A 23,569-nucleotide genomic window follows, 5' to 3' on the forward strand; every position below is an offset into this window, starting at 1 on the left:
TATCCACTTGAAGATTCGCTAAAAGATGGATAGAGCCATTTTGTTCACCTTGGAATTCATCCACAAGATGGGAATAAAGTCTTGTCACAAGTCACAATGATGCTGTGTATATATAGTGGAGCAAGAGGAAGCTTGAGATATCGGGAGAGAAGACCCTGTGAGAGAGATTATCATCACTAAAGAGAACTCCAAGGCAGAGAGAGCATCGGAAGCCATGGAAGTACAGTGTCATCCCCATCGGTATCGATCCATTTTGAGGGGGTCTGATTCACCAGCAATTCACGGTGACATCCCCCTGGAGAAACTGTATGATCAGCTCTGTGCTGGTGTTTTCTTAAACAATAGGACCGAGGTAAGTCACACTCCACTCCATATGCTTTTTCCTTGCTGAAATCCACATCAAAAGACGCATGACTGTCGGAACACGAGTTCACAGCGCCCCGCATATACCGGTTCTGAAAGCAATTCGTTCGCTTTTTTTTTGCGCGCCATTTCGGTAAATCGGCGAATATGTCTTTCGATTACCTTTTGATTTTCGATAAGAAGGGAGAAGTGGGCGAGCAAATTGGGCATGTGATGTTGTCCTGTTTAAATTGGTATGGTGGCAGAAATACTCGGTGGACAAGGAATCGCAGAAGAATTGCTTCATGATGTATGCACGGGGCTTCACCATCGCTTGTTCTGACAAGCGCTCTTGCTGGAAATGGGTGACCGAGGAAGATGAATCCAGGTGAAAAGCACACCTGATTTCACCAGTACCATGAACTCATTTCGTTCTACGCTTGCTTCATCATGTTGTGATAATCTACCCTAACAATCACCGTCAAAGTTTCGCAGCAACGGGGTCCTGGTGGAAATGGCCGAGCTGCTCAAAAAGCGCCGGCTGGATGCGCTCGGCAAGTTCGAAGTGTCGAACCTGTCCCGGGACACGACCTACAAGGTGGTCTTCGTGATCAAGCTAACACAGTCGGGTTACGGGTGGGAGGATCCTGTGAACTTCGGGGTGACTTTCCCGGACGGGACCAAGGAAGAGCGCAAGGTGAATCTGAAGGAGAAGCCGAAGGGGGAATGGATAGAGATCAAAGCGGGAGAGGTGAGCACATCAGAGTGTAAGGAGGGGCAGATGGAGGTGTTCATGTTCGAGCGTGGTGGGCATTGGAAGAGCGGGCTTGTATTCAAGGGAGTTCTCATTAGGCCCGATAACTAAATAAATAAATAATCAACCTCATGAGATTATGTAGAAGTGCCTAAAAGAAAGAATCGTTATATTTGTAATAAGCACTTCAGTTGGTGGGGTTGCTCTTATTAGTGCTTTTTCTAGTGTAATTTCCCATGGTCATTTCAATAAAAATGAGTGGTCTCTTTGGGTTAAATGTTAATGAGAATAAATTTCGCATTTACATTTGGGGAAAGAAAAATCCGACCATCGAAATAATATTCGTGGAAATTAGTACCGTTACGTATGTTGCTTTCTCGTGTAAATATAACTCCGTTATGTTTGCTCTACCTGACTCGTTTGAAATATCGAATATCACAATTCTCCCGAGGCATTGGCCGAACACACGTGAGAATGAGTGCTCATGTGTAACGATTGTCACGCCCCGTACCCCATCGAGGCGCGAGCATCCCATCTCTGGTCGTTTGTGATGCAACGCTCTCAGGATGTGTCGCCGACCCAACGCCCAATCAGAGATAAGTCACATGCGGAAACAACGTATATAAATATATATATATATATATATATATATATATATATATATATATATATATATACACCCGTACAAAACAACACACGTGAGACCAAGGTAGAACAGCCATCAAACAAGAATATACACTTGTACTGTTATAGAAAAACCTTTTTACATTATCCATTTGTACAGCTCCAAAAACCTCAACATCAGTATTTAACTGCCACTATATCAAAAAGGGTAAGTGGCACAGATGGTTAGGCTAGCTAGGGTATGAACGCCATTCAAAAAGAGACGATCTTCGCTTCCCAGGGTACCGGCCTGCTCTAGGGCTCCCAGTCAGGGTCGAACAACTCGATAGAATCATCTGGCAACTCCTCGGAGGCATCTTTACGGCTGGGGGTATGAAAAGTTTCGGTTTACAAAACCGTGAGACGAATCTCAATGAGTTCAACCCCTAAACCTAGGCTAGGCTAGCATGCAATCTCCTGACCGGAAACAATTATTTGAAACCATAATGCAACAACAATCAAACAATTCTCTGACCATGCAGGTTAGGCAGTTCAATATATAATAATCACGGCACGTACGTGGCACACATTATCACACGTACGCCAATCACATGCTCATGCACCGAGTCTCACACACTCGCATGCCAGTCCATGCATGTTCATGCATGCAAATGTCGTCGACATGTCATGTGCATTTTCCCGGCCCACTGGCCTACACTGGCACACTGGCAATCGCTCAATTTATTATTTATTACGACTCGAGTCAACAACATTCACGGCCCGGTGCGTCTAGTCTGCTTCAAAGTGCATGAGGCGCAGCAACCGATCTGGCCCAGTGTCTCTAGCCTGCTTCAAAGTGCATGAGGCGCAACACTGATCTCCTTACGAACCAGAGCCTGCTTCAAAGTGCATGAGGATGGTCGTCTTCCGGACGTACCGGGCATCGTCCTGCTTCAAAGTACATGAGGACGGTATCGACCCGAAGGTCATGACCCAAAGGCCTTTAGGTGATCACACAACTCATTATTGTTTGAACCCAGCGTGTAACGCTTCAGGGTATTTTAAGTGATCACATGCTCATGGCAGGCACGCATTCTCGCACAATTTCATCACATGCCTCGCTCTTGGCATACACAAAGCGTGTCCATGTTATGCAAAGCAATGCACTATGAGCACCAATGAAATTCAAACACTCAATATCACAACACGTGCTCAATTGGCCCAATTAATACCATGCGGCCCAACGTGCGATTCACAATTCAATAATTAATTTCAAACCAATCATTGGCCAATCGCACTCCACATAATTCAACCACACGACATGTGACATGGCAGTACGAAGTCAATCACAATTAAGCACAAATTACGTACAACCAGTCAATCAGGACATACCCGGTAATTTTCCAATGGGCTCCTAAATTGGTCATTTGATCCAATTAATCTCTCCAAATAATTCTCATTAATCCACTAAATTTTCCCAATAATAATTCCTACAAATCAGTCCTCATCCCAGTCTGAAATATACACTGATACTACCTAAGCCAGTCCAAAATGCACCGATAATACCTAAACCGGTCCAGAAAAATGCACTATCAGTCCTAATCCGGGTTTAGAAATTTTACTCACTTAATCCAAGGTCACGACGACGGGGAACGGCGGCCGATCACTGGTGAACAGTGAAACCGGCGGTAAATTCCCGGCGACGGAGTACGGACGGCGTGAACAGTGACCGTACGGGGACGCGGTGAACAGTACGACCGTACGGGGGGACACTGTACGGACAGGTACGGTCGCGCGTCGTACAGCGTGGCTGGACGGCTGGGTGGCGACGGAACGGCGATCCGAGCTCCGGCGAAGCTCCGGCGGCCCTATTTGCCGAACGGGAAAGAGAGAAAAAAAGGAAGAAAGAGGGAGAAATAGAGAGAGAAAAGGGTCGGACAGGGGCAAGACTGAGGCTGGGGACTGAGGTGGTCGACGGCGAGGCACGGTGGCCGGCGGCGGCGCTCCGGTGGCCGGCGGTGAGCTCCGGCGAGGCAAACCGAGAGAGAAAAAGAGAGAAAGAGAGGGAGAAAGCTACTGGTGGGGGCTGTTCTGGCCGAATGGGGGAGATGAGGAGAGAGAAACAGACCTGATCTGGTCAAATATTGCAGCCTAGGGGCGCCACGTGTCGCAAATCCGACGGTTTTGACCAAAACGCCCCTAATCTAACGGTCCTAAATAATCCTATCCAAATAATTGAGGGGTAAAAGGGTAAATAAGACCAATAATGCAGCTGATAATCCATATTTAATTACCCCAAAATTTTCCCAAAAATTCGGACCCGAAAATAGCCTAGGGGCAAAACCGTCATTTTTCCGGTCCCGGGGCGAAGTTCCATTTTTCGCCCGTACCAACCCTCCATGTGCGTGGCCAACATAATGTGGCGTCGGAATCGCGAAAATAGCTTCTTAAGCCCTTGAAAATTGACTGCGAAGTTCCGGGAATAAAATAATATTATTTTTCTAATTTTTGTCGAAATTCCAATTTTTGGCCATAACGACTCCTGGTATGCGTGACCACCCAAAAATGGTGTCGGCCTCGAAAAATAACCTCATTTGGCCTCGAAAAGAACGCTGGCGTCCCGAGGGGCAAAATCGTAATTTTTCACCCCCGGACCGAAATTCCAATTTTTACTCGTACTAACTCCAAACGTGCATGACCAGCATGATATGACGTCAGATTCCAAAAAATAGTCTTTTAAGCCTTCGAAAATCGGCATCAAAATCCGGGCCCAATTCCGTGAACGAAACTCGCTAAACTTTCAATTTCAGGGTCTCTTACTAACGGGCGGCTGTTTAGAGGTTATGCGTATTGACCAAGGGTTATTCGAGTCGTGACGGTCCTGATCATTGAGAGAATGAGAAATTATCACTAGTTCCAGAGGTCACGATCGTTCGGTTCAAGTTCAGGACTGGTGGGCCACGTGTACTTTCGGTCTTGCAGAATCACCTGCGTCCCTATTGTACATCGTAGGCCTTAGCCAAACCCAATCCATCACCCTTTCCTACGATCGGCCCACGTTGGCCCAAAATATTCCCTCAGCGTCCCTCGTGATCGGTGTCCGTTTCACGATAGGGTCCCCGGTCCACGTACCATTTTCTAGTTAGCCATACCCCATTGGTTAGTATCCCGAGAGTGATCAGCTCCGGGCGAGACTTACTAAAATGAAATGCGAATTAATATCAGTTTTATTGATCCCGGAATTACATCGGAATTCGGGCTGTTACAATTCTTCCCCCCTTACAAAAATTTCGTCCTCGAAATTTGCAATCTATCCTTATCTACTCAAATAACTGGGGGTATTGACGTCTCATAGTTTCTTCACTTTCCCACGTAGCACCTTCTGTTCCATGGTGCTCCCAGACAACTTTGACCATCGGGATCGTCTTGTTCCTCAGCACGCGCTCTTTTCTATCCTCAATCCTAACTGGCCTTTCCACGTACGACACCCTGTCGTCCACATCAATCTCTTCGTGCTTCAGAATGTGGGTCGGGTCCGATTCGTACCTTCTTAACATCGACACGTGGAAAACATTGTGCACTTGGGACAGGTTAGGCGGCAAGGCAAGTCGATAAGCCATATCACCAATCTTTTCCAATATCTCAAATGGCCCGATGTACCTTGGACTGAGTTTTCCTTTCTTTCCGAATCGGGATAATCCTTTCATTGGTGACACCCTGAGAAATACATGGTCTCACACTTGAAACTCCAAGGGTCGTCGTCTTCTGTCGGCATAATTCTTTTGGCGACTCTGCGCTGTCCTCAGTCTGTCCCGAATGATTTCCACAGCTTCAACTGACTGTTGTACTAACTCTGGGCCTGTGATACTTCGCTCACCTACTTCATCCCAGCACAGGGGCGTCCTACACGCCCTACCATATAAGGCTTCGAATGGTGCCATTTGAATACTCTGTTGGTAACTGTTATTATAGGCAAATTCTACTAAATGCAGCTGTTCCTCCCATTTGCCCTGAAAATCCACTACACAAGCTCTCAGCATATCCTCTAAGGTCTGAATTGTCCTTTCCGACTGACCATCTGTCTGCGGATGATAGGCCGTACTGAATTGCAACTTAGTGCCTAAGGCCACTTGCAGACTTTTCCAAAAACTCGCTGTAAACCTCGGGTCACGATCCGATGTGATCGTCACTGGTACCCCATGAAGACGTACTATTTGCCTCACATACAATTCGGCATATCTTTCCAGCTCAAAGTCCTTTCGCACTGCCAGAAAGTGCGCTGACTTAGTCAAGCGATCCACTATGACCCATATTGAATCATGCCCTCTCTGGCTTCGTGGCAATCCCGATACGAAATCCATCGTGATGTGCTCCCACTTCCATTCAGGGATCTCTAACGGCCTCAATAAGCCACCTGGCTTGCAGTGCTGTGCCTTCACTAGTTGGCACGTCAAACATTTGGCCACATGCTTGGCCACATCCGTCTTCATCCCGTTCCACCAAAAATGTTGCCGCAGATTCTGATACATTTTCGTGCTGCCTGGATGGATACTATAATCACTCATATGAGCTTCTGACAAAATTTCTTCCTTAAGTTTTATATCATCCGGCACACACAATCGCCCTCTAAACTTCAGAACTCCATCCTCGGACACTTGAAAGTCCGGTTTCCTCTTAGCTGCATCCATCTCAATAATCTTTTGGATTTCTGGGTCCGTAGACTGTAGTTCCTTAATCTTGATCTGGATTTCTGGCTCAATCCTCAAAGCTGCCAGCAAATTTGATACGTGACTCATCTCGAATTTGAACTCTGAATTCCTGAGTCTTTCCAATAAGGTCCACTCCTTGACCATTAGGTGCGCCATACTAGACTTGCGACTTAAGGCATCTGCAACTCGATTCGCCTTACCAAGGTGATACAAAATGTCGCAATCATAATCCTTTAAAAGTTCCATCCATCGGCGCTGCCTCATATTTAACTCCTTCTGCGAGAACAAACATTTGAGGCTTTGATGATCAGTGTAAATCTGGAATTTCTCTCCACACAAATAATGTCTCCAGATTTTGAGAGCGAATACGATCGCGGCCAATTCCAAGTCATGCGTCGGGTAATTCATCTCATGAGGCCTCAACTGACGCGACGCATACGCTACCACTTTTCCACGCTGCATCAGGACACAACCGAGTCCTCTTAGTGACGCATCGCTATAAACCTCAAATCCTCCTGGTCCAGAGGGAATAGTTAACACGGGAGCTGTTGTCAATCTATGCTTCAGCTCTTGAAAACTCCTCTCACATTTCTCATCCCACACGAACTTAGATTCCTTCTTTAGCAATCGCGTCAACGGCATGGCTATCGACGAGAATCCTTCTATAAAACGTCGATAATAACCAGCTAATCCTAAGAAACTCCGGATCTCGGTCACTGAGGTCGGTCTAGGCCACTTCATTACCGCCTCGATCTTAGCTGGGTCTACAGAAATTCCATCTCCAGAAACTATGTGTCCAAGAAACCCTACTCGGCTGAGCCAAAACTCACATTTACTGAACTTGGCATACAACGCGTGTTCCCTTAAGGTCCGTAGCACTACAGCCAAGTGTACCTCATGCTCCTCAAGGCTCTTTGAGTATACCAGAATATCATCGATAAAAACTATCACGAACTGATCTAGGAATTCTTTGAACACCCGATTCATTAAATCCATGAAAGCAGCTGGGGCGTTCGTTAGTCCAAAGGGCATAACCAAAAACTCATAATGCCCGTACCTGGTCCTAAAAGCAGTCTTAGAGATATCCTCGTTTCTGATCTTCAGTTGATGGTACCCGGTCCTCAAATCTATCTTAGAAAATACTGAGGCTCCTTGTAACTGGTCAAACAAATCATCAATCCTCGGCAGTGGATACTTATTCTTCACTGTCACTTGGTTCAGCTGCCGGTAATCTATACACAACCTCAGAGTTCCATCTTTCTTCTTGACAAACAGAACTGGTGCTCCCCATGGAGACGCACTAGGGCGAATAAAACCCTTGTCCAGTAATTCCTGTATCTGGACCTTTAACTCTTTCAATTCTGATAGGGACATCCGATACGGCGCCCTCGAAATCGGTTTTGTCCCAGGGGCCAATTCAATCACAAACTCCACTTCTCGCTCAGGCGGTAAACCTGGCAATTCCTGAGGAAACACCTCGGGGAAATCGCATACTACGGGTATATCCTCCAACTTAGGTTCCGCCATTGTCGGATCTACGACATTCACAAGATACCCTTCACATCCTTCATCCAATAACTTACTCACCTCCAGCGAGGATATCCAAGGAATCAAGGTTCCTCCTCGGTTTCCCTGAAATACAAAACTAGGGCGTCCATTCGGATTAAATTGGATCGTCCTATCGCTGCAATCCAATACAGCTTTCTGTCGGACTAACCAGTCCATTCCAATGATCACCTCAAAATCGAACATGGCCAATACTGCCAAGTCGATACTCTCTTCCTTACCCCCAATAATTATCTTACAGCTAGGGCATCCAAAAGAAACTAGTACCCTATCATTCATGGGAGTCGATACGCAAAGCACATTTTCAAGCAACACAGGTTTCATACCAACTAACTGAATAAACTGCTCTGAAACGAAAGAGTGGGTCGCCCCCGGATCAAATAATGCATAAGCAGCATGATCACATAAGGAAATCGTACCTGTGACCACGCCCGGCGCATTCTCAGCTTCTCTGCGCGCCATGGCATAGACCCTTCCTTGAGCTGGCGGTCGACCTTGATTAGCCGATGGAGGAAGTCTGGCCTGGTTTCCAGTTCGTGGCAGCGGTAGTCTGAGGGGTCCTGAGGGTTGCATCTGTGGGCATCTGATGCTCCATGCTCCCACATTTAAAACATGCCCCAAATCTACTTGGCTGGGGATTCGGCTTTCCTATTGTCCGTCTAGCGGGTGGAACAAACCGCCTGTTTCCTGTCATAGGTCTATTCCCCATACGACGGTTGTCTCTGATCTGAGCAAACCGCGATCCAGAAGCGGCTGCTCTTTCTTGCTGATCTCGCTCTATAATCTGTGCCCGCTCATACATTTTCCCGAAATCCTTGATATTGTGCGATACAATCTGGCTCCGGAGATCCGGCTTCAAACCATCTTGGAATCTCCTAGCTTTGTCCCTCGGGTTCTCAACCATAGTCGGTGCGAACTTGGCCAATCTTGCAAATTCTCTTTCATACTGATTAACGGTCATCTGACCTTGGCGCAGTCGCATGAACTCCATCAACTTCTTCTCTTGGGCGACTTCTGAAAAGTACTTTCCATAAAAACTTTCAACAAACACTGCCCAATTTAATTCTGTACCTTCCGGGAATACTCTACCCCTGGTGGCTTTCCACCAATCATTTGCACTGCTCTGCAACTGATACGCCGCCAGCGTCACTTTCTCTGTGTCGGTGCACCCCAATACCTCAAATGTCTTTTCTAACTCCTCTACCCAATCTGGGGCAGCTTCGGGGTCACCTTTACCATTAAACTTTGGCGGCTTCATTTTCAGAAATTGCTCGACCAATTGGGGCATCTGCCGGGCTGTCATGGCTGGGCCTGCCCTTGCTGGGCTTGATTTCCTTCATTGCCAGCAATCGGCGCAGCCTCAGCAGCCTGCGCATAAGCTGCGGCCCTTTCCTGAGCCTGCAATCCCATAACACGCCCTATCTCCCTTAGGGTATTCATCACATCATCAAACCTCGGATCTCTAGCCTCACGGGCTCCCTCGCTAGCCTGGGCTTGGGGCTCCTTTCCTCTTCTCCTGCTTGGAATTTGAATGATATCCTCTAGTCGGCGGTTTCCGGCCTCTTGGCCTCCTGAACTAGGCTGACCCTGAGGTTCCTTACCCTTTCTTCTACTCATCCTCACGACTCAGTTATTCCACTACCTGCTATAATTCCATTAAGGAATTAAAGACTTAAACCATTCTATCCCAGTCTAAGTCCTAGGCAGGTACCAAAACAACAATCAAACAACCAGCATGCGGCCTAACAAGAGCCAATCAACACATCACCCAAGGAGTTCACGTACTCACCTCAGGTCCTGCCGCACCTGCACTTTACGGGTCATACCGATGAGCACTTAATCAAACACAGCTGTCAGGAGATGCATGTAGCACACAAGGTCACCCCTATCGGCTACCCATGGTCTCATCGCTCCTTATCACCTGTGCTTCGACTAGATTGGACCGAGCCGACCTTGCTCGATACCAAATCAAACGGGGATGTCACGCCCCGTACCCCATCGAGGCGCGCGCATCCCATCTCTGGTCGTTTGTGATGCAACGCTCCTAGGATGCGTCGCCGACCCAACGCCCAATCAGAGATAAGTCACATGCGGAAACAACGTATATAAATATATATATATATACACCCGTACAAAACAACACACGTGAGACCAAGGTAGAACAGCCATCAAACAAGAATATACACTTGTACTGTTATAGAAAAACCTTTTTACACTATCCATTTGTACAGCTCCAAAAACCTCAACATCAGTATTTAACTGCCACTATATCAAAAAGGGTAAGTGGCACAGGTGGTTAGGCTAGCTAGGGTATGAACGCCATTCAAAAAGAGACGGTCTTCGCTTTCCAGGGTACCGGCCTGCTCTAGGGCTCCCAGTCAGGGTCGAACGACTCGATAGAATCATCTGGCAACTCCTCGGAGGCATCTTTACGGCTGGGTGTAACGGCCTGAATTTCGATGTAATTCCGGGATCAATAAATTGACCATATTTCGCATTTCATTTTAGTAAGTCTCGCCCAGAGCTGATCACTCTCGGGATACTAACCAATGGGGTATGGCTAACTAGGAAAATGGTACGTGGACCAGGGACCCGATCGTGAATTGGGCACCGATCTCAAGAAATGACGAAAGAATATTATGAACCAGTATGGACCGATCTTAGGAAAGGTAACGGATCTGGTTTGGCCAAGGCCAACGATGTACCATCGGATCGCAGGTGATTCTGCAAGACCGAAAGTACACGTGGCCAACCAGTCTTGAACTTGAACCGAGCGATCGTGACCTCTGGAACTAATGATAATTTCTCATTCTCTCAATGATCGAGACCATTACGACATGGATAGCCCTAGGTCGATACGCGTAACTCCTAAACAGCCGACCGTTAGTGAGAAACCCTGAAATTGAAAGTTTAGCGAGTTTTGTTCACGGAATTAAGCCCGAATTTCGAGGTCGATTTTCGAAGGCTTAAGAGACTATTTTTCGGAATCTGATGTCATATTACGCTGGCCACACACGTTTGGGGTTAGTACGAGTGAAAATTGGAATTTCGGTCCGGGGGTGAGAAATTACGGTTTTGCCCCTGTGGGCACCGAGGCCGGATTCGGAGGCCGTTTGAGGTTATTTTTCGCGGCCAATGTCATTTTGGCATGGCCACGCACATTTAGAGTGGTTTTGGCCAAAAAGTGGAATATCGACAAAAATTAGAAAAATAATATTATTTTATTCCCGAAAACTTTGCAGTCAGTTTTCGAGGACTTAAAAAGTGAATTTCGCGATTCTGACGCCATATTATGTTGGCCACGCACATATGAAACGCGTGTGTGAGAAAATTGGAATTATGACTCGGGACCGAAAAATTACTAAAATGCCCTTGGACCCATTTTTGGTAATTCCGAATTTTGGATTTAATTAGGGGACTAACCAAGGTGAGTTAGGGCTAAACCAGGTCTGGTCAGCTTGGGTTAAGGATCAATGACCATTTTACCCCTAAATTATTGGATGAGAAGGAAGGATATCCCTTGGATCAAGGGCAAAATTGTCCAATTGGCCTAGATCTTGACACTTGGACTCCACTAAGACCAAATTTGACCCATATTTGACCAGAAATCTCTCTCTCTCTTCCATTCGCCGATCTGCCGAGAGCTCCCTCCCATTTCCTCTCTTCATCGCCATTTCTCGTTTGCCGTGCACAATTCGCACGTCCCCGGTACTGTTCACGCCTAGGAAGATTAGCCGGAGGAGCTCTTGGTCGCCACCAGCCACCATCCCGCACCACCAAGAACCATTTTTGCCCTTAAACAGCCACCACGGTCCCATTTCCAGCTCCGAACGGAAGAAAACAGCGAGCAAATCGCCGTTCCCGTCGTCCGCCGTGACCGCCGGCTTGCACCCGGAACGCCGCCGTCGATCCTTACCGCACGTCGGTGATCGACCGCCCGTTCCGTCGTCCGAGTCGCTAATAGGCGAGTATAAACCCCTAAACCCTTAATTAGTCTAATTGTGTCCTTAGGGGGTAATTAGGGGTTAATTAAGCTCATTTAGGACCTAATGATGTTTATTTGGGTGTAGGATGATTATGATAGGTCATTAGGGCTTAATGAGGTTATTTAAGTGTGGATTAGTGTTCAAAACGACCCCTGTGCAAGTCGTTCACAAAGTACCGAAAATGTGCATATTTGTCTAAGTTTTGCACTAATTGAATTCAATGATTCAAGGCTTGAAATTAGACAATTCAAGTGTTAATTAAGCTCATTTGAGGCTTAATTATATGTATTTGGTGGTTGGATGTTTGGGGTAGGTGATTAGGCCTTAATGAGATGGTTTAAAGGTGGTTTAGTGCCTAAATGTTAATTTTTCCTGGTACTGTTCATTCAGTACCGAAAATGCCTAATTTGTGCCCAAGTTGAATATTCTAAGAATAATGGACTAATGACAAGAATTTAGGCTTTTTTAGGGGATGATTAGGACGTGTATAAATCCTATTGAATGACCCCGAAGTGGTGAGAATAACTATTGAGATGGATTTGCCCAGGGCGGGCCTTTAACGCATTGAACTACCTTGGAATGAACGTGCGAATGAATGTGGGATTCGTTGAACCAAAGTGGAAATATATTGAATGTGCCAAGGATGCGTTGAATTCGTCGATTTGGTGAATGATTGTGTTTGGCATGTTGGCTTAGGTATTATCGGTGTAGTCTGGACTAGATTAGGTAGTACCAGTGTGTAATTCGGACTGGATTGAGGATCGATCGTTGGAAATTAAGTCTAAGGAATTTAGTGGGATTATTAGAAATAATTATTGGACTAGCACAGATTAATCGGGGATTATGTGATTGGACTGCTGGGTATGCCCGGGTTGATTGACTGGTTGATTTCTGTACCCAATTGTTGGGAAATTGAGTAATGCCATGTCGCGTGACTGCGTGGCCGACTTGTGCGGAGTGTGATTGGCCATATGATGGCTTGATTGGATTATTGAATTGCACATTGTGGAATTGAGCCGCAGGGTATTAATTGGCGAGTGAACGATTGTTGCGGCATGAAATTAACCGAATGCTTGAATTGTGCTGATGCTCATGTTGCATTGTTTTGCGTTTCATGGCACGCATAGTGAATGCCAGGAACGAGGCGTGTGATGAATTGTGCGAGAATGCGTGCCTGCCATGAGCATGTGATAACCTAAATGCCCTGATGCGTGATACGCGGGGTGCAGATAATAATTGATTGTGTGTATGTGTGATCACAATTTCGCCATGATGCGTGTTACGCGGGGTGTGCCGTCCTGATGCGTTTTACGCGGGACGATGCCCGGTACGTCCGGAAGACGACCAACCTGATGCGTTTTACGCGGGCTCTGGTTCGTGAGGAGATCGGTGTTGCGCCTGATGCGTTTTGACGCGGGCTAGAGACACTGGGCCAGTTGATGCGTTTTAACGCGGGCCACGAAGTGTTGTGATTAAATGAAGAGACCTGATGCGTTTTACGCGGGTCGTAATAAATGATAAATTGAGCAAGTGCCAAGGTGCCAGTGTGGGCTAGTGAGCCGAGGCATGAGTATGGTGTGACGATAGCATTGCATACATAAGAATGCATGGGCCGGTTTGCGGGTGTGCGGGACTCGGTGATTGACACGCGTTATTACCATTATTAAGTATGAGCATACGTTTGACGTACGCGTGAACCGAGTGCTCGCGTATGTGACTTGATTTAAATCATGATTGTCAATAACCCGAGGTCGCCGGGTAAGAGATGCGGGTCGAGGGCCTAGGTCGGAGTTTATTTATAAATTGGTTGGTTATGTTGTTTTGTGCTGTCGGTCAGGAGATTGCATGTTAGCCTAGCCTAGGTTTAGGGGGTCATACTCGCTGAGATTCGTCTCACGGTTGTGTAAACCGAAACATTTTCGGACCCCCAGCCGTAGGATGCCAAGGACACCACCACTTTTTGGGATGCTGCATTTCATCCGGCGGTCGTTGAGCGTGCACCCCTGTGGAGACGGAGCAGATCGGAGAAGTGGCTGTTTGGTTATTCCTAGGAGTTTGTGTTTTATTTGAGTTGTTGGGAGCACTGTAAAAAGGGTTTTAAAATAGTGATATAAGTATGTACATATTTTCTGCGTTGATCGTTGTTTATTGCTTGGCTATCCTTAGTCTCATGCGATGTATTGTATGGGTGTATATATTTATTTATATATGTTGCTTCCGTATGTGTTTGATCTCTGATTGTGCGTTGGGTCGGCAATGCTTCCTGGGAGCGTTGCACCATAATCGACCGTCGACGGGATGTTGCGTTCCGGTAGAGTACGGGGCGTGACACTGGGGGTCTGAAAAGTTTCGATTTACACAACCGTGAGACGAATCTCAATGAGTTCAACCCCTAAACCTAGGCTAGGCTAGCATGCAATCTCCTGACCGGAAACAATTATTTGAAACCATAATGCAACAACAATCAAACAATTCTCTGACCATGCAGGTTAGGCAGTTCAATATATAATAATCACGGCACGTACGTGGCACACATTATCACACGTACGCCAATCACATGCTCATGCACCGAGTCTCACACACTCGCATGCCAGTCCATGCATGTTCATGCATGCAAATGTCGTCGACATGTCATGTGCATTTTCCCAGCCCACTGGCCCACACTAGCACACTGGCAATCGCACAATTTATTATTTATTACGACTCGAGTCAACAACATTCACGGACCGGTGCGTCTAGCCCGCTTCAAAGTGCATGAGGCGCAGCAACCGATCTGGCCCAGTGTCTCTAGCCTGCTTCAAAGTGCATGAGGCGTAACACTGATTTCCTTACGAACCAGAGCCTGCTTCAAAGTGCATGAGGATGGTCGTCTTCCGGACTTACCGGGCATCGTCCTGCTTCAAAGTGCATGAGGACGGTATCGACCCGAAGGTCATGACCCAAAGGCCTTTAGGTGATCACACAACTCATTATTGTCTGAACCCAGCGTGTAACGCTTCAGGGTATTTCAGGTGATCACATGCTCATGGCAGGCACGCATTCTTGCACAATTTCATCACATGCCTCGCTCTTGGCATACACAATGCGTGTCCATGTTATGCAAAGCAATGCACTATGAGCACCAATGAAATTCAAACACTCAATATCACAACACGTGCTCAATTGGCCCAATTAATACCGTGTGGCCCAACGTGCGATTCACAATTCAATAATTAATTTCAAACCAATCATTGGCCAATCGCACTCCACATAATTCAACCACACGACATGTGACATGGCAGTACGAAGTCAATCACAATTAAGCACAAATTACGTACAACCAGTCAATCAGGACATACCCGGTAATTTTCCAATGGGCTCCTAAATTGGTCATTTGATCCAATTAATCTCTCCAAATAATTCTCATTAATCCACTAAATTTTCCCAATAATAATTCCTACCAATCAGTCCTCATCCCAGTTTGAAATATACACTGATACTACCTAAGCTAGTCCAAAATGCACCGACAATACCTAAATCGGTCCAAAAAAATGCACTATCAGTCCTAATCCGGGTTTAGAAATTTTACTCACTTAATCCAAGGTCACGACGACGGGGAACGGCGGCCGATCACTGGTGAACAGTGAAACCGGCGGCGAATTCCCGGCGACGGCTTACGGACGGCGTGAACAGTGACCGTACGGACCCGGTGAACAGTACGACCGTACGGGGGGACACTATACGGACAGGTACGGTCGGCGTCGTACAGCGTGGCTGGACGGCTGGGTGGCGACGGAACGGCGATCCGAGCTCCGGCGAAGCTCCGGCGGCCCTATTTGCCGAACGGGAAAGAGAGAAAAAGAGGAAGAAAGAGGGAGCAATAGAGAGAGAAAAGGGTCGGACAGGGGCAAGACTGAGGCTGGGGACTGAGGTGGTCGACGGCGAGGCACGGTGGCCGGCGGCGGCGCTCCGGTGGCCGGCGGTGAGCTCCGGCGAGGCAAACCGAGAGAGAAAAAGAGAGAAAGAGAGGGAGAAAGCTACTGGTGGGGGCTGTTCTGGCCGAATGGGGGAGATGAGGAGAGAGAAACAGACCTGATCTGGTCAAATATTGCAGCCTAGGGGCGCCACGTGTCGCAAATCCGACGGTTTTGACCAAAACGCCCCTAATCTAACGGTCCTAAATAATCCTATCCAAATAATTGAGGGGTAAAAGGGTAAATAAGGCCAATAATGCAGCTGATAATCCATATTTAATTACTCCAAAATTTTCCCAAAAATTCGGACCCGAAAATAGCCCAGGGGCAAAACGGTCATTTTTCCGGTCCCGGGGTGAAGTTCCATTTTTCGCCTGTACCAACCCTCCATGTGCGTGGCCAACATAATGTGGTGTCGGAATCGCGAAAATAGCTTCTTAAGCGCTTGAAAATTGACTGCGAAGTTCCGGGAATAAAATAATATTATTTGTCTAATTTTTGTCGAAATTCCAATTTTTGGCCATAACGACTCCTGGTATGCGTGACCACCCAAAAATGGCGTCGGCCTCGAAAAATAACCTCATTTGGCCTCGAAAAACAACGCTGGCGTCCCGAGGGGCAAAATCGTAATTTTTCACCCCGGACCGAAATTCCAATTTTTACTCGTACTAACTCCAAACGTGCATGGCCAACATGATATGACGTCAGATTCCAAAAAATAGTCTCTTAAGCCTTCGAAAATCGGCATCGAAATTCGGGCCCAATTCTGTGAACGAAACTCGCTAAACTTTCAATTTCAGGGTCTCTTACTAACGGGCAGCTGTTTAGAGGTTATGCGTATTGACCAAGGGTTATTCGAGTCGTGACGGTCTTGATCATTGAGAGAATGAGAAATTATCACTAGTTCCAGAGGTCACGATCGTTCGGTTCAAGTTCAGGACTGGTGGGCCACGTGTACTTTCGGTCTTGCAGAATCACCTACGTCCCTATTGTACATCGTAGGCCTTAGCCAAACCCAATCCATCACCCTTTCCTACGATCGGCCCACGTTGGCCCAAAATATTCCTCCAGCGTCTCTCGTGATCGGTGTCCGTTTCACGATAGGGTCCCCGGTCCACGTACCATTTTCTAGTTAGCCATACCCCATTGGTTAGTATCCCGAGAGTGATCAGCTCCGGGCGAGACTTACTAAAATGAAATGCGAATTAATATCAGTTTTATTGATCCCGGAATTACATCGGAATTCGGGCTGTTACAACGATCCGATCCGGTTCGTGTAGGGAAAGCCTTTGAAAGAGGTACTTTGAGTATTCACGCTACACGGTGACCATTTGGGTAGATCTCACATATCAATAGCATTGCGAGATCTTACCGATTTTCGATTTCAATTTTCGGACTCAAGGGGTTACAAATGAGAGAGGTGAAGAATTAATGTTTAGAAGATCTCATTTTTCTACTCTTTCTATAATAGAGTAATATTAACATTCTTTTTTTACCAATCCTCGCTTGCTCTTTCTATTCAACCGAAAACTGAAACTAATGTCCGGATTAGACCTGATCAACATACGGGCATTTCGCAGGCCTGGTAAAAAATTCTAGGCTCGATCAGTGGGTGCCGATGGGCGAGCGATCGGCAATCTTGAGCAAGGGCCTCTTGCTCGCCCATAAGATATGATTAAAGAGATTATATTTTATGTCGTATTATCATTTTCGATATGATATTTGATGTTAATAAATTGTATAGGATAAAACAAGCCCAAAATTCTGGTATGGTATAGAAAAATAGTGTAAAATACATAGGTAAGGTCCCTTTCAAATCACTTTCTCTTCCATTTTATCATTTTGTATTCATTATATTCAATTTCATTTCTAACTCGTGCTTACGACTTCCTTTTCTAAAATTTAATAGTGGAAAAAGTCTTAATTTTTCAAAATTAATAATTATTTTAAATTTGCTTCTAACTTTTGCGCGCTACATTTAAATGCTTGAAAATCTCCGTTCTTTTTTCTTCTCATTTGAATAGAAGTTGAATTGCGATGGTAAAAAGTTTCAACAAAGAAAAGTGAAAAAGTGGAATGCTTAGTTTGTTTCGCTGAAAATAAATGACTTAAAAAATATTTTCCTAAAGATGATCGCTTTAATTTCTTACAAAAATTAATAAAAGAAAAATATTTTCACCATCTATGAAAAATGTCTGGACTTTGGATATATATTGTTGTCGGTAATGATAATATTTCGGGTTAATATCACAAAAAACTCTAAATTTGTACACGTTATAAATTTATCTCAAACTAATTTTTTGATTACAAAAAAAACCTTGAACTAGTATAACCGTAACAATTTTATTTTCCGTTCTCGTTAAATTTTGCTATCAAATTTCTGAGTTGGATGACACGTGGCAGTTGACGGATAATCAAGTTTGGCGTTTTAGCCTCCGTTTGTTATAAGTGTACCAGTTTGTGGTTTTTTGTAATTTAAATCAATTTAACGAAGGGTAAAATTTGTTACAAATGTACCAGATTGAAGTTTTTTTATGGTAAAAAATTAGTTTGGGTAAATTTGTCACAGCTGTATCTGTTTTGGGTTTTTTGGTGGTCAAAAAATTAGTTTGGATTCATAGCAGCTTGCGCTCCTGGGAATGGCTTACACTATAGCTGATGAACTGTTGCCAGATGCCATCTGGAACCTCTGAAATCCACAGAATGAAAGCAAGCAACAAAGGGCCGGACCCATGGAAAATGCTTCTCCGAGTACACCCATTCCAGTGGAAGTAAAGGAGTGGAGGCGCCACCTACAACATTCGTTTGACAAGCTTAGAGATCATTTCTGCAGGCAATATGTCTTGAGTTTCATCTATTCAAGAGAAGGAAAAACACGATTGCACGCGCAAATATATTTGAGTGAGAATGGGGAAGACCAGTATTGGGATTCTGATCCCCTGCCATCACTTCCATTTCAGGTACTTTAACTTCCAATATAGATGTCCTTGCTTTTCTGCTCGAAAAAGAAAGTTCTCTTCTTACATGTTTAACTAGTCTATTAGAATTTATTCATGGTGGCTTGTGCTTCTGGCTGTGCTGTCTTTATTTTTGTTGTACTCATATTTGGATGATGCTTGGTAATGACAACTTTTGAGAGATAATTTTGAGCATGGCCTCTAACATAAACATCGCAGCGGGAAAAACAAAATATCTTGATGATGCCAAAACAAAATATAGAATTTTCTCACCTTATTTTCTTTTCTGATGAACAATATATGTCGATGATGTTGCTGCAGGCTTTATTTGCAAAGTCGCAGCAGTTAGGTACTGTAGCTGGAGATGTTTTACTTGGAAGAGATAAAATACAAAAGATATTGCTCGCCAGGCTTACAGAAACAGTGGTGATGTGGTTGTCGGAAGATCAGGATTTCTGGAGTGCATTTGAAGATGATTCATCTGCTATTCAGCCACTTGGTTTGCAACAGGTATCGGATTCATGACATTTTTTTTCCTTTTTTGTTTTATTTCCTTCTGTGTGCGTGCTAAACAAGGATTACCGAAATGCGAGAAGTAGTTAAGTCATTCGGACACTTATCTTAGTTCGTGATCTTCGTAAAATATAAAGAAAAGCATTCCCTTCTGTACATGACATTTCCTCTTAGATACATGTAAAACCAAAGATGTTTGGGGAGAATTAGGAGATTTTGTGCCCTCTTATCTCTATAATAGTGGATGGACTTGAAGCGTGTTCAGATGAGCTGCTTCGAAAAAAATTTGCTGATCACTATCTATATATTTTGGCTTCCGGCACCAGAAGAACTCCTACTCGAGGATTAGCGTTGTCCTTGATTTCCATGCTTTTACTGGTGGCACACCTATAGACATCGAATTTGCCTCTTGTCTGAAGCCTCAACATAAAGATTGTTACTTCTATTTTCGTAACTGATACTGCTATATTACTAGCATGGCGAAAGCTTATCATCGGATGTCGGCCAGCTATTAGTCTTCACTTAAGTACTAGTTTTAACAATCATAAGACTACATGCAGCGTTGGATAGCTGAGAACTCGTGTCATGTCCAGATGACTGGGAAAATTTGATTGCTTCATTCTGTTCATCTGTTGAGCAACTGATATTCCGATTATGGGTCTATTAGATCCCAAATTAATTTAATACTGCATACTTTCGAACATGTAGTGGTATGTCTCTCTCTTATTCTAGCGCTCGTCTTAATAGGTGATGCAAACTATTTTTTTCTGCTATCCGTTGTTCAAATAAAGCGAAGTCCTTAGCTATTTTGTTGCTTCCATTGTGGTATCTGTAAAGTCCTCTTAAACCTGTTTGGTTAACATTCTGCTGGTTTCTTTTGATGTTTATGGTTATCTGAAGGTCTTATTGTTGTTTCTTATTACCCACTTGGTTCAGATTATTTTGGTTTGGAGATAACGCGATACTAATTTGCTCCGTTCATGTGGTCGATTGGATGCAGTTGATTCTTGATATGTACTTCACCGTTGAAATAGCGCGCTTTGCTGGTTATCCATCTCGGCATGCGCACCAGATTGCATCAGCCATCATTGCCCGTGCAATCAGGACGTTTTCTGCTAGAGGCATAGACCCTCAGAGGTATCATTCAATGCTATCTCTCTCTCTCTCTCTCTCTCTCCCCGTATGACTTAAAAGCTAAATACTGCTTTCTCCCCCTCTCCCCTCTCCTGTTTTTGCAGTCCACTCCCGGAGGATGAATGGTTTGTTGAAACTGCAAAATCGGCAATAAACAAGCTTCTGGGAACATCGGGTTAAGACACCTCTGAAATTGACGAGGACCACATCGGACATGACGATATCATCTCCGATTCTGATGAGTCTGCTTCTTCTCTTTCGACGGTTGAATATATCGAGTCGTTTGCTTCTGCAAGCATGGGAGAACTTGAAAGCCCCAGGTTCACTGATCCGGAGAGCTAAGATATATTTACATACATATCTCATTCATCTAGTTATATCTTCCCCCGGAAGATATAGGTAGGAGCTCATCGCGTCCCGTCTTTAGCTTTTAGCGGACGTGGCCATCGGCCAATCTCTATATCGCAAGATAGATTGTTCAAGATCCTTTGAGTTCTGAAACTTGAGACTGGCATTCATCAACAGGGACCGTGAAGTAGATTGAAATTCATGGAGAGTATAGGTTGGTGCTTAGCACAGTGCCGAATTGTTGGTGAATCGTCGGCAAGTGTATAGCGTATTTAAGCAGTGTTTAGTACATTCACTACCAGTTACTGTGAAATAGTGTAGCCTCTCTCTGTCTCTGTCTCTCTCTCTAATAATAATTCGGAATTATGCAATCATACGTTCCTTTTCATTCTTTCTCCCTACAAAAATGCCGTAATACATCTCAAGATGGAAGGAATATTAGAAAAATACACTAGCACAGCCACGCGTTTTTGATTCGATCGATATCAGCATCTTCAGGACGGTCCGACATTAGTTAGAATTGCCCTCGAGAGTGTTTCTTTGGTAGTTTGCCATAAACATTGTTTTCGCTAATTGAAAGTTAGTTCCCCAGATCGCGATGCCGTCGTGTTAATTCGCCCTCATGCTAGCAATAGCACATCAAATTGCATTCATTCCTACAACTTGCTAATTCCAAAATTTCAAGAACTTGGGGAGAGATCTGCAGAAAGACCTTGCTTTAGTAGAATCTTGAGGAATATTTACTTTTTATCCACTTGAAGATTCGCTAAAAGATGGAAAGAGCCATTTTGTTCCCCTTGGAGTGCATCCACAAGATGGGAATAAAGTCTTGTCCCAAGTCACAATGATGCTGTGTATATATAGTGGAGCAAGAGGAAGCTTGAGATATCGGGAGAGAAGACCCTGTGAGAGAGCTTATCATCACTCAAGAGAACTCCAAGCCAGAGAGAGCATCGGAAGCCATGGAAGTACAGTGTCATCCCCATCGGTATCGATCCATTTTGAGGGGGTCTGATTCACCAGCAATTCACGATAACATCCCTCTGGAGAAACTGTATGATCAGCTCCGTGCTGGTGTTTTCTTAAACAATAGGACCGTGGTAAGTCATACTCCACTCCATATGCTTTTTGCTTGCTGAAATCCACATCAAAAGATGCATGACCGTCGGAACACGAGTTCACAGCGCCCCGCATACACCGGTTCTGAAAGCAATTCGTTCGCTTTTTTTTTGCGCGCCATTTCGGTAAATCGGCGAATATGTCTTTCGATGACCTTTTGATTTTCGATAAGAAAGGAGAAGTGAGCGAGCAAATTAGGCATGTGATGTTGTCCTGTTTAAATTGATATGGTGGCAGAAATACTCGGTGGAAAACGAATCGAAGAAGAATTGCTTCATGTTGCATGCACGGTACTTCATCATCCAAAGGTCTGACGAACCCTCTTGCTGGAAATGGGTGATCGAGGAAGATCCATCCAGGTGAAAAGCACACCTGATTTAACCAGTACCATGAACTCATTTCGTTCTACGCTTGCTTCATCATGTTGTGATAATCTACCCTAACAATCACCGTCAAAGTTTCGCAGCGACGTGGTCGTGCTGAATGTGCGCTGGCTGGATGCGCGCTGCAAGTTCGAAGTGTCGATCCTGTCCCCGAAGACGACCTACGAGGTGGTCTTCCTGATCAAGCTAACACCGTCGGCTTCCGGGTGGGAGGATCCGGTGCACTTCGGGGTGACTCTCCCGGACGGGACCAAGCAAGAGCGCAAGGTGAATCTGAAGGAGAAGCCGAAGGGGGAATGGATAGAGATCAAAGCGGGAGAGGTGAGCACATCAGAGTGTAAGGAGGGGCAGATGGAGTTGTTCATGTTCGAGCATAGTGACCATTGGAAGAGCGGGCTTGTATTCAAGGGAGCTCTCATTAGGCCCACAAACTAAATAAATAGATAAATAAATAAATAATCAACCTCATGAGATTATGTAGAAGTGCCTAAAAGAAAGAATCGTTATATTTGTAATAAGCACTTCAGTTGGTGGGGTTGCTCTTATTAGTGCTTTTTCTAGTGTAATTTCCCATGGTCATTTCAATAAAAATGAGTGGTCTCTTTGGGTTAAATGTTAACGAGAATAAATTTCGCATTTACATTTGGGGAAAAAAAAATGCGACCATCGAAATAATATTCATGGAAATTAGTACCGTTACGTATGTTGCTTTCTCATGTCAATATAACTCCGTTATGTTTGCTCTACCTGACTCGTTTCATACATCGAATACCACAATTCTCCCGAGGCATTGGCCGAACACACGTGAGAATGAGTGTTCATGTGTAACGATCCGATCCGGTTCGTGTAGGGAAAGCCTTTGAAAGATGTACTTTGAGTATTCACGCTACACGGTGACCATTTGGGTAGATCTCACATATAAATAGCATTGCGAGATCTTACCGATTTTCGATTTCAATTTTCGGACTCAAGGGGTTACAAATGAGAGGTGTGAAGGATTGATGTTTAGACGATCTCATTTTTCTCCTCTTTCTATAATAGAGTAATATTAACATTCTTTTTTTACCAATCCTCGCTTGCTCTTTCTATTCAACCGAAAACTGAAACTAATGTCCGGATTAGACCTGATCAACATACGGGCATTTCGCAGGCCTGGTAAAAAATTCTAGGCTCGATCAGTGGGTGCCGATGGGCGAGCGATC

At 45.0% G+C, this 23,569-nt stretch overlaps 4 protein-coding genes across 4 annotated transcripts; 3 read left to right on the plus strand and 1 right to left on the minus strand.

Annotated features, from left to right (window-relative positions):
• The first annotated feature begins 113 nt into the window (after positions 1–113).
• LOC130139967 (uncharacterized protein PHLOEM PROTEIN 2-LIKE A4-like) lies at positions 114–1,373 on the plus strand. The gene is made up of 3 exons (XM_056318036.1): positions 114–352; positions 609–730; positions 838–1,373. The coding sequence occupies exons 1-3, from the start codon at positions 215–217 to the stop codon at positions 1,205–1,207; spliced, it is 630 nt and encodes a 209-aa protein (XP_056174011.1). The 5' UTR covers positions 114–214; the 3' UTR covers positions 1,208–1,373.
• Positions 1,374–8,473: 7,100 nt separating this feature from the next.
• Positions 8,474–9,277, minus strand: LOC130139923 (uncharacterized). The gene has a single exon (XM_056317917.1). The coding sequence runs from the start codon at positions 9,275–9,277 to the stop codon at positions 8,474–8,476; it is 804 nt and encodes a 267-aa protein (XP_056173892.1).
• Positions 9,278–18,530: 9,253 nt separating this feature from the next.
• LOC130139968 (exocyst complex component EXO84C-like) lies at positions 18,531–20,782 on the plus strand. The gene is made up of 4 exons (XM_056318037.1): positions 18,531–18,873; positions 19,192–19,380; positions 20,384–20,520; positions 20,622–20,782. Exons 1-4 carry the CDS (start codon positions 18,646–18,648, stop codon positions 20,695–20,697), a joined length of 630 nt encoding a protein of 209 aa, XP_056174012.1. The 5' UTR covers positions 18,531–18,645; the 3' UTR covers positions 20,698–20,782.
• A 1,045-nt stretch (positions 20,783–21,827) lies between these two features.
• On the plus strand, positions 21,828–22,802 carry LOC130139924 (protein PHLOEM PROTEIN 2-LIKE A1-like). The gene is made up of 3 exons (XM_056317918.1): positions 21,828–21,965; positions 22,222–22,343; positions 22,451–22,802. Exons 1-3 carry the CDS (start codon positions 21,828–21,830, stop codon positions 22,800–22,802), a joined length of 612 nt encoding a protein of 203 aa, XP_056173893.1.
• Positions 22,803–23,569: the final 767 nt, after the last annotated feature.

The sequence above is a fragment of the Syzygium oleosum genome, unplaced genomic scaffold, assembly GCF_021117445.2.
Source record: "Syzygium oleosum isolate NSW1041296 unplaced genomic scaffold, Sole_v2.1 Sole_v2.14, whole genome shotgun sequence".
NCBI classification, from domain to species: Eukaryota; Viridiplantae; Streptophyta; class Magnoliopsida; order Myrtales; family Myrtaceae; genus Syzygium; species Syzygium oleosum.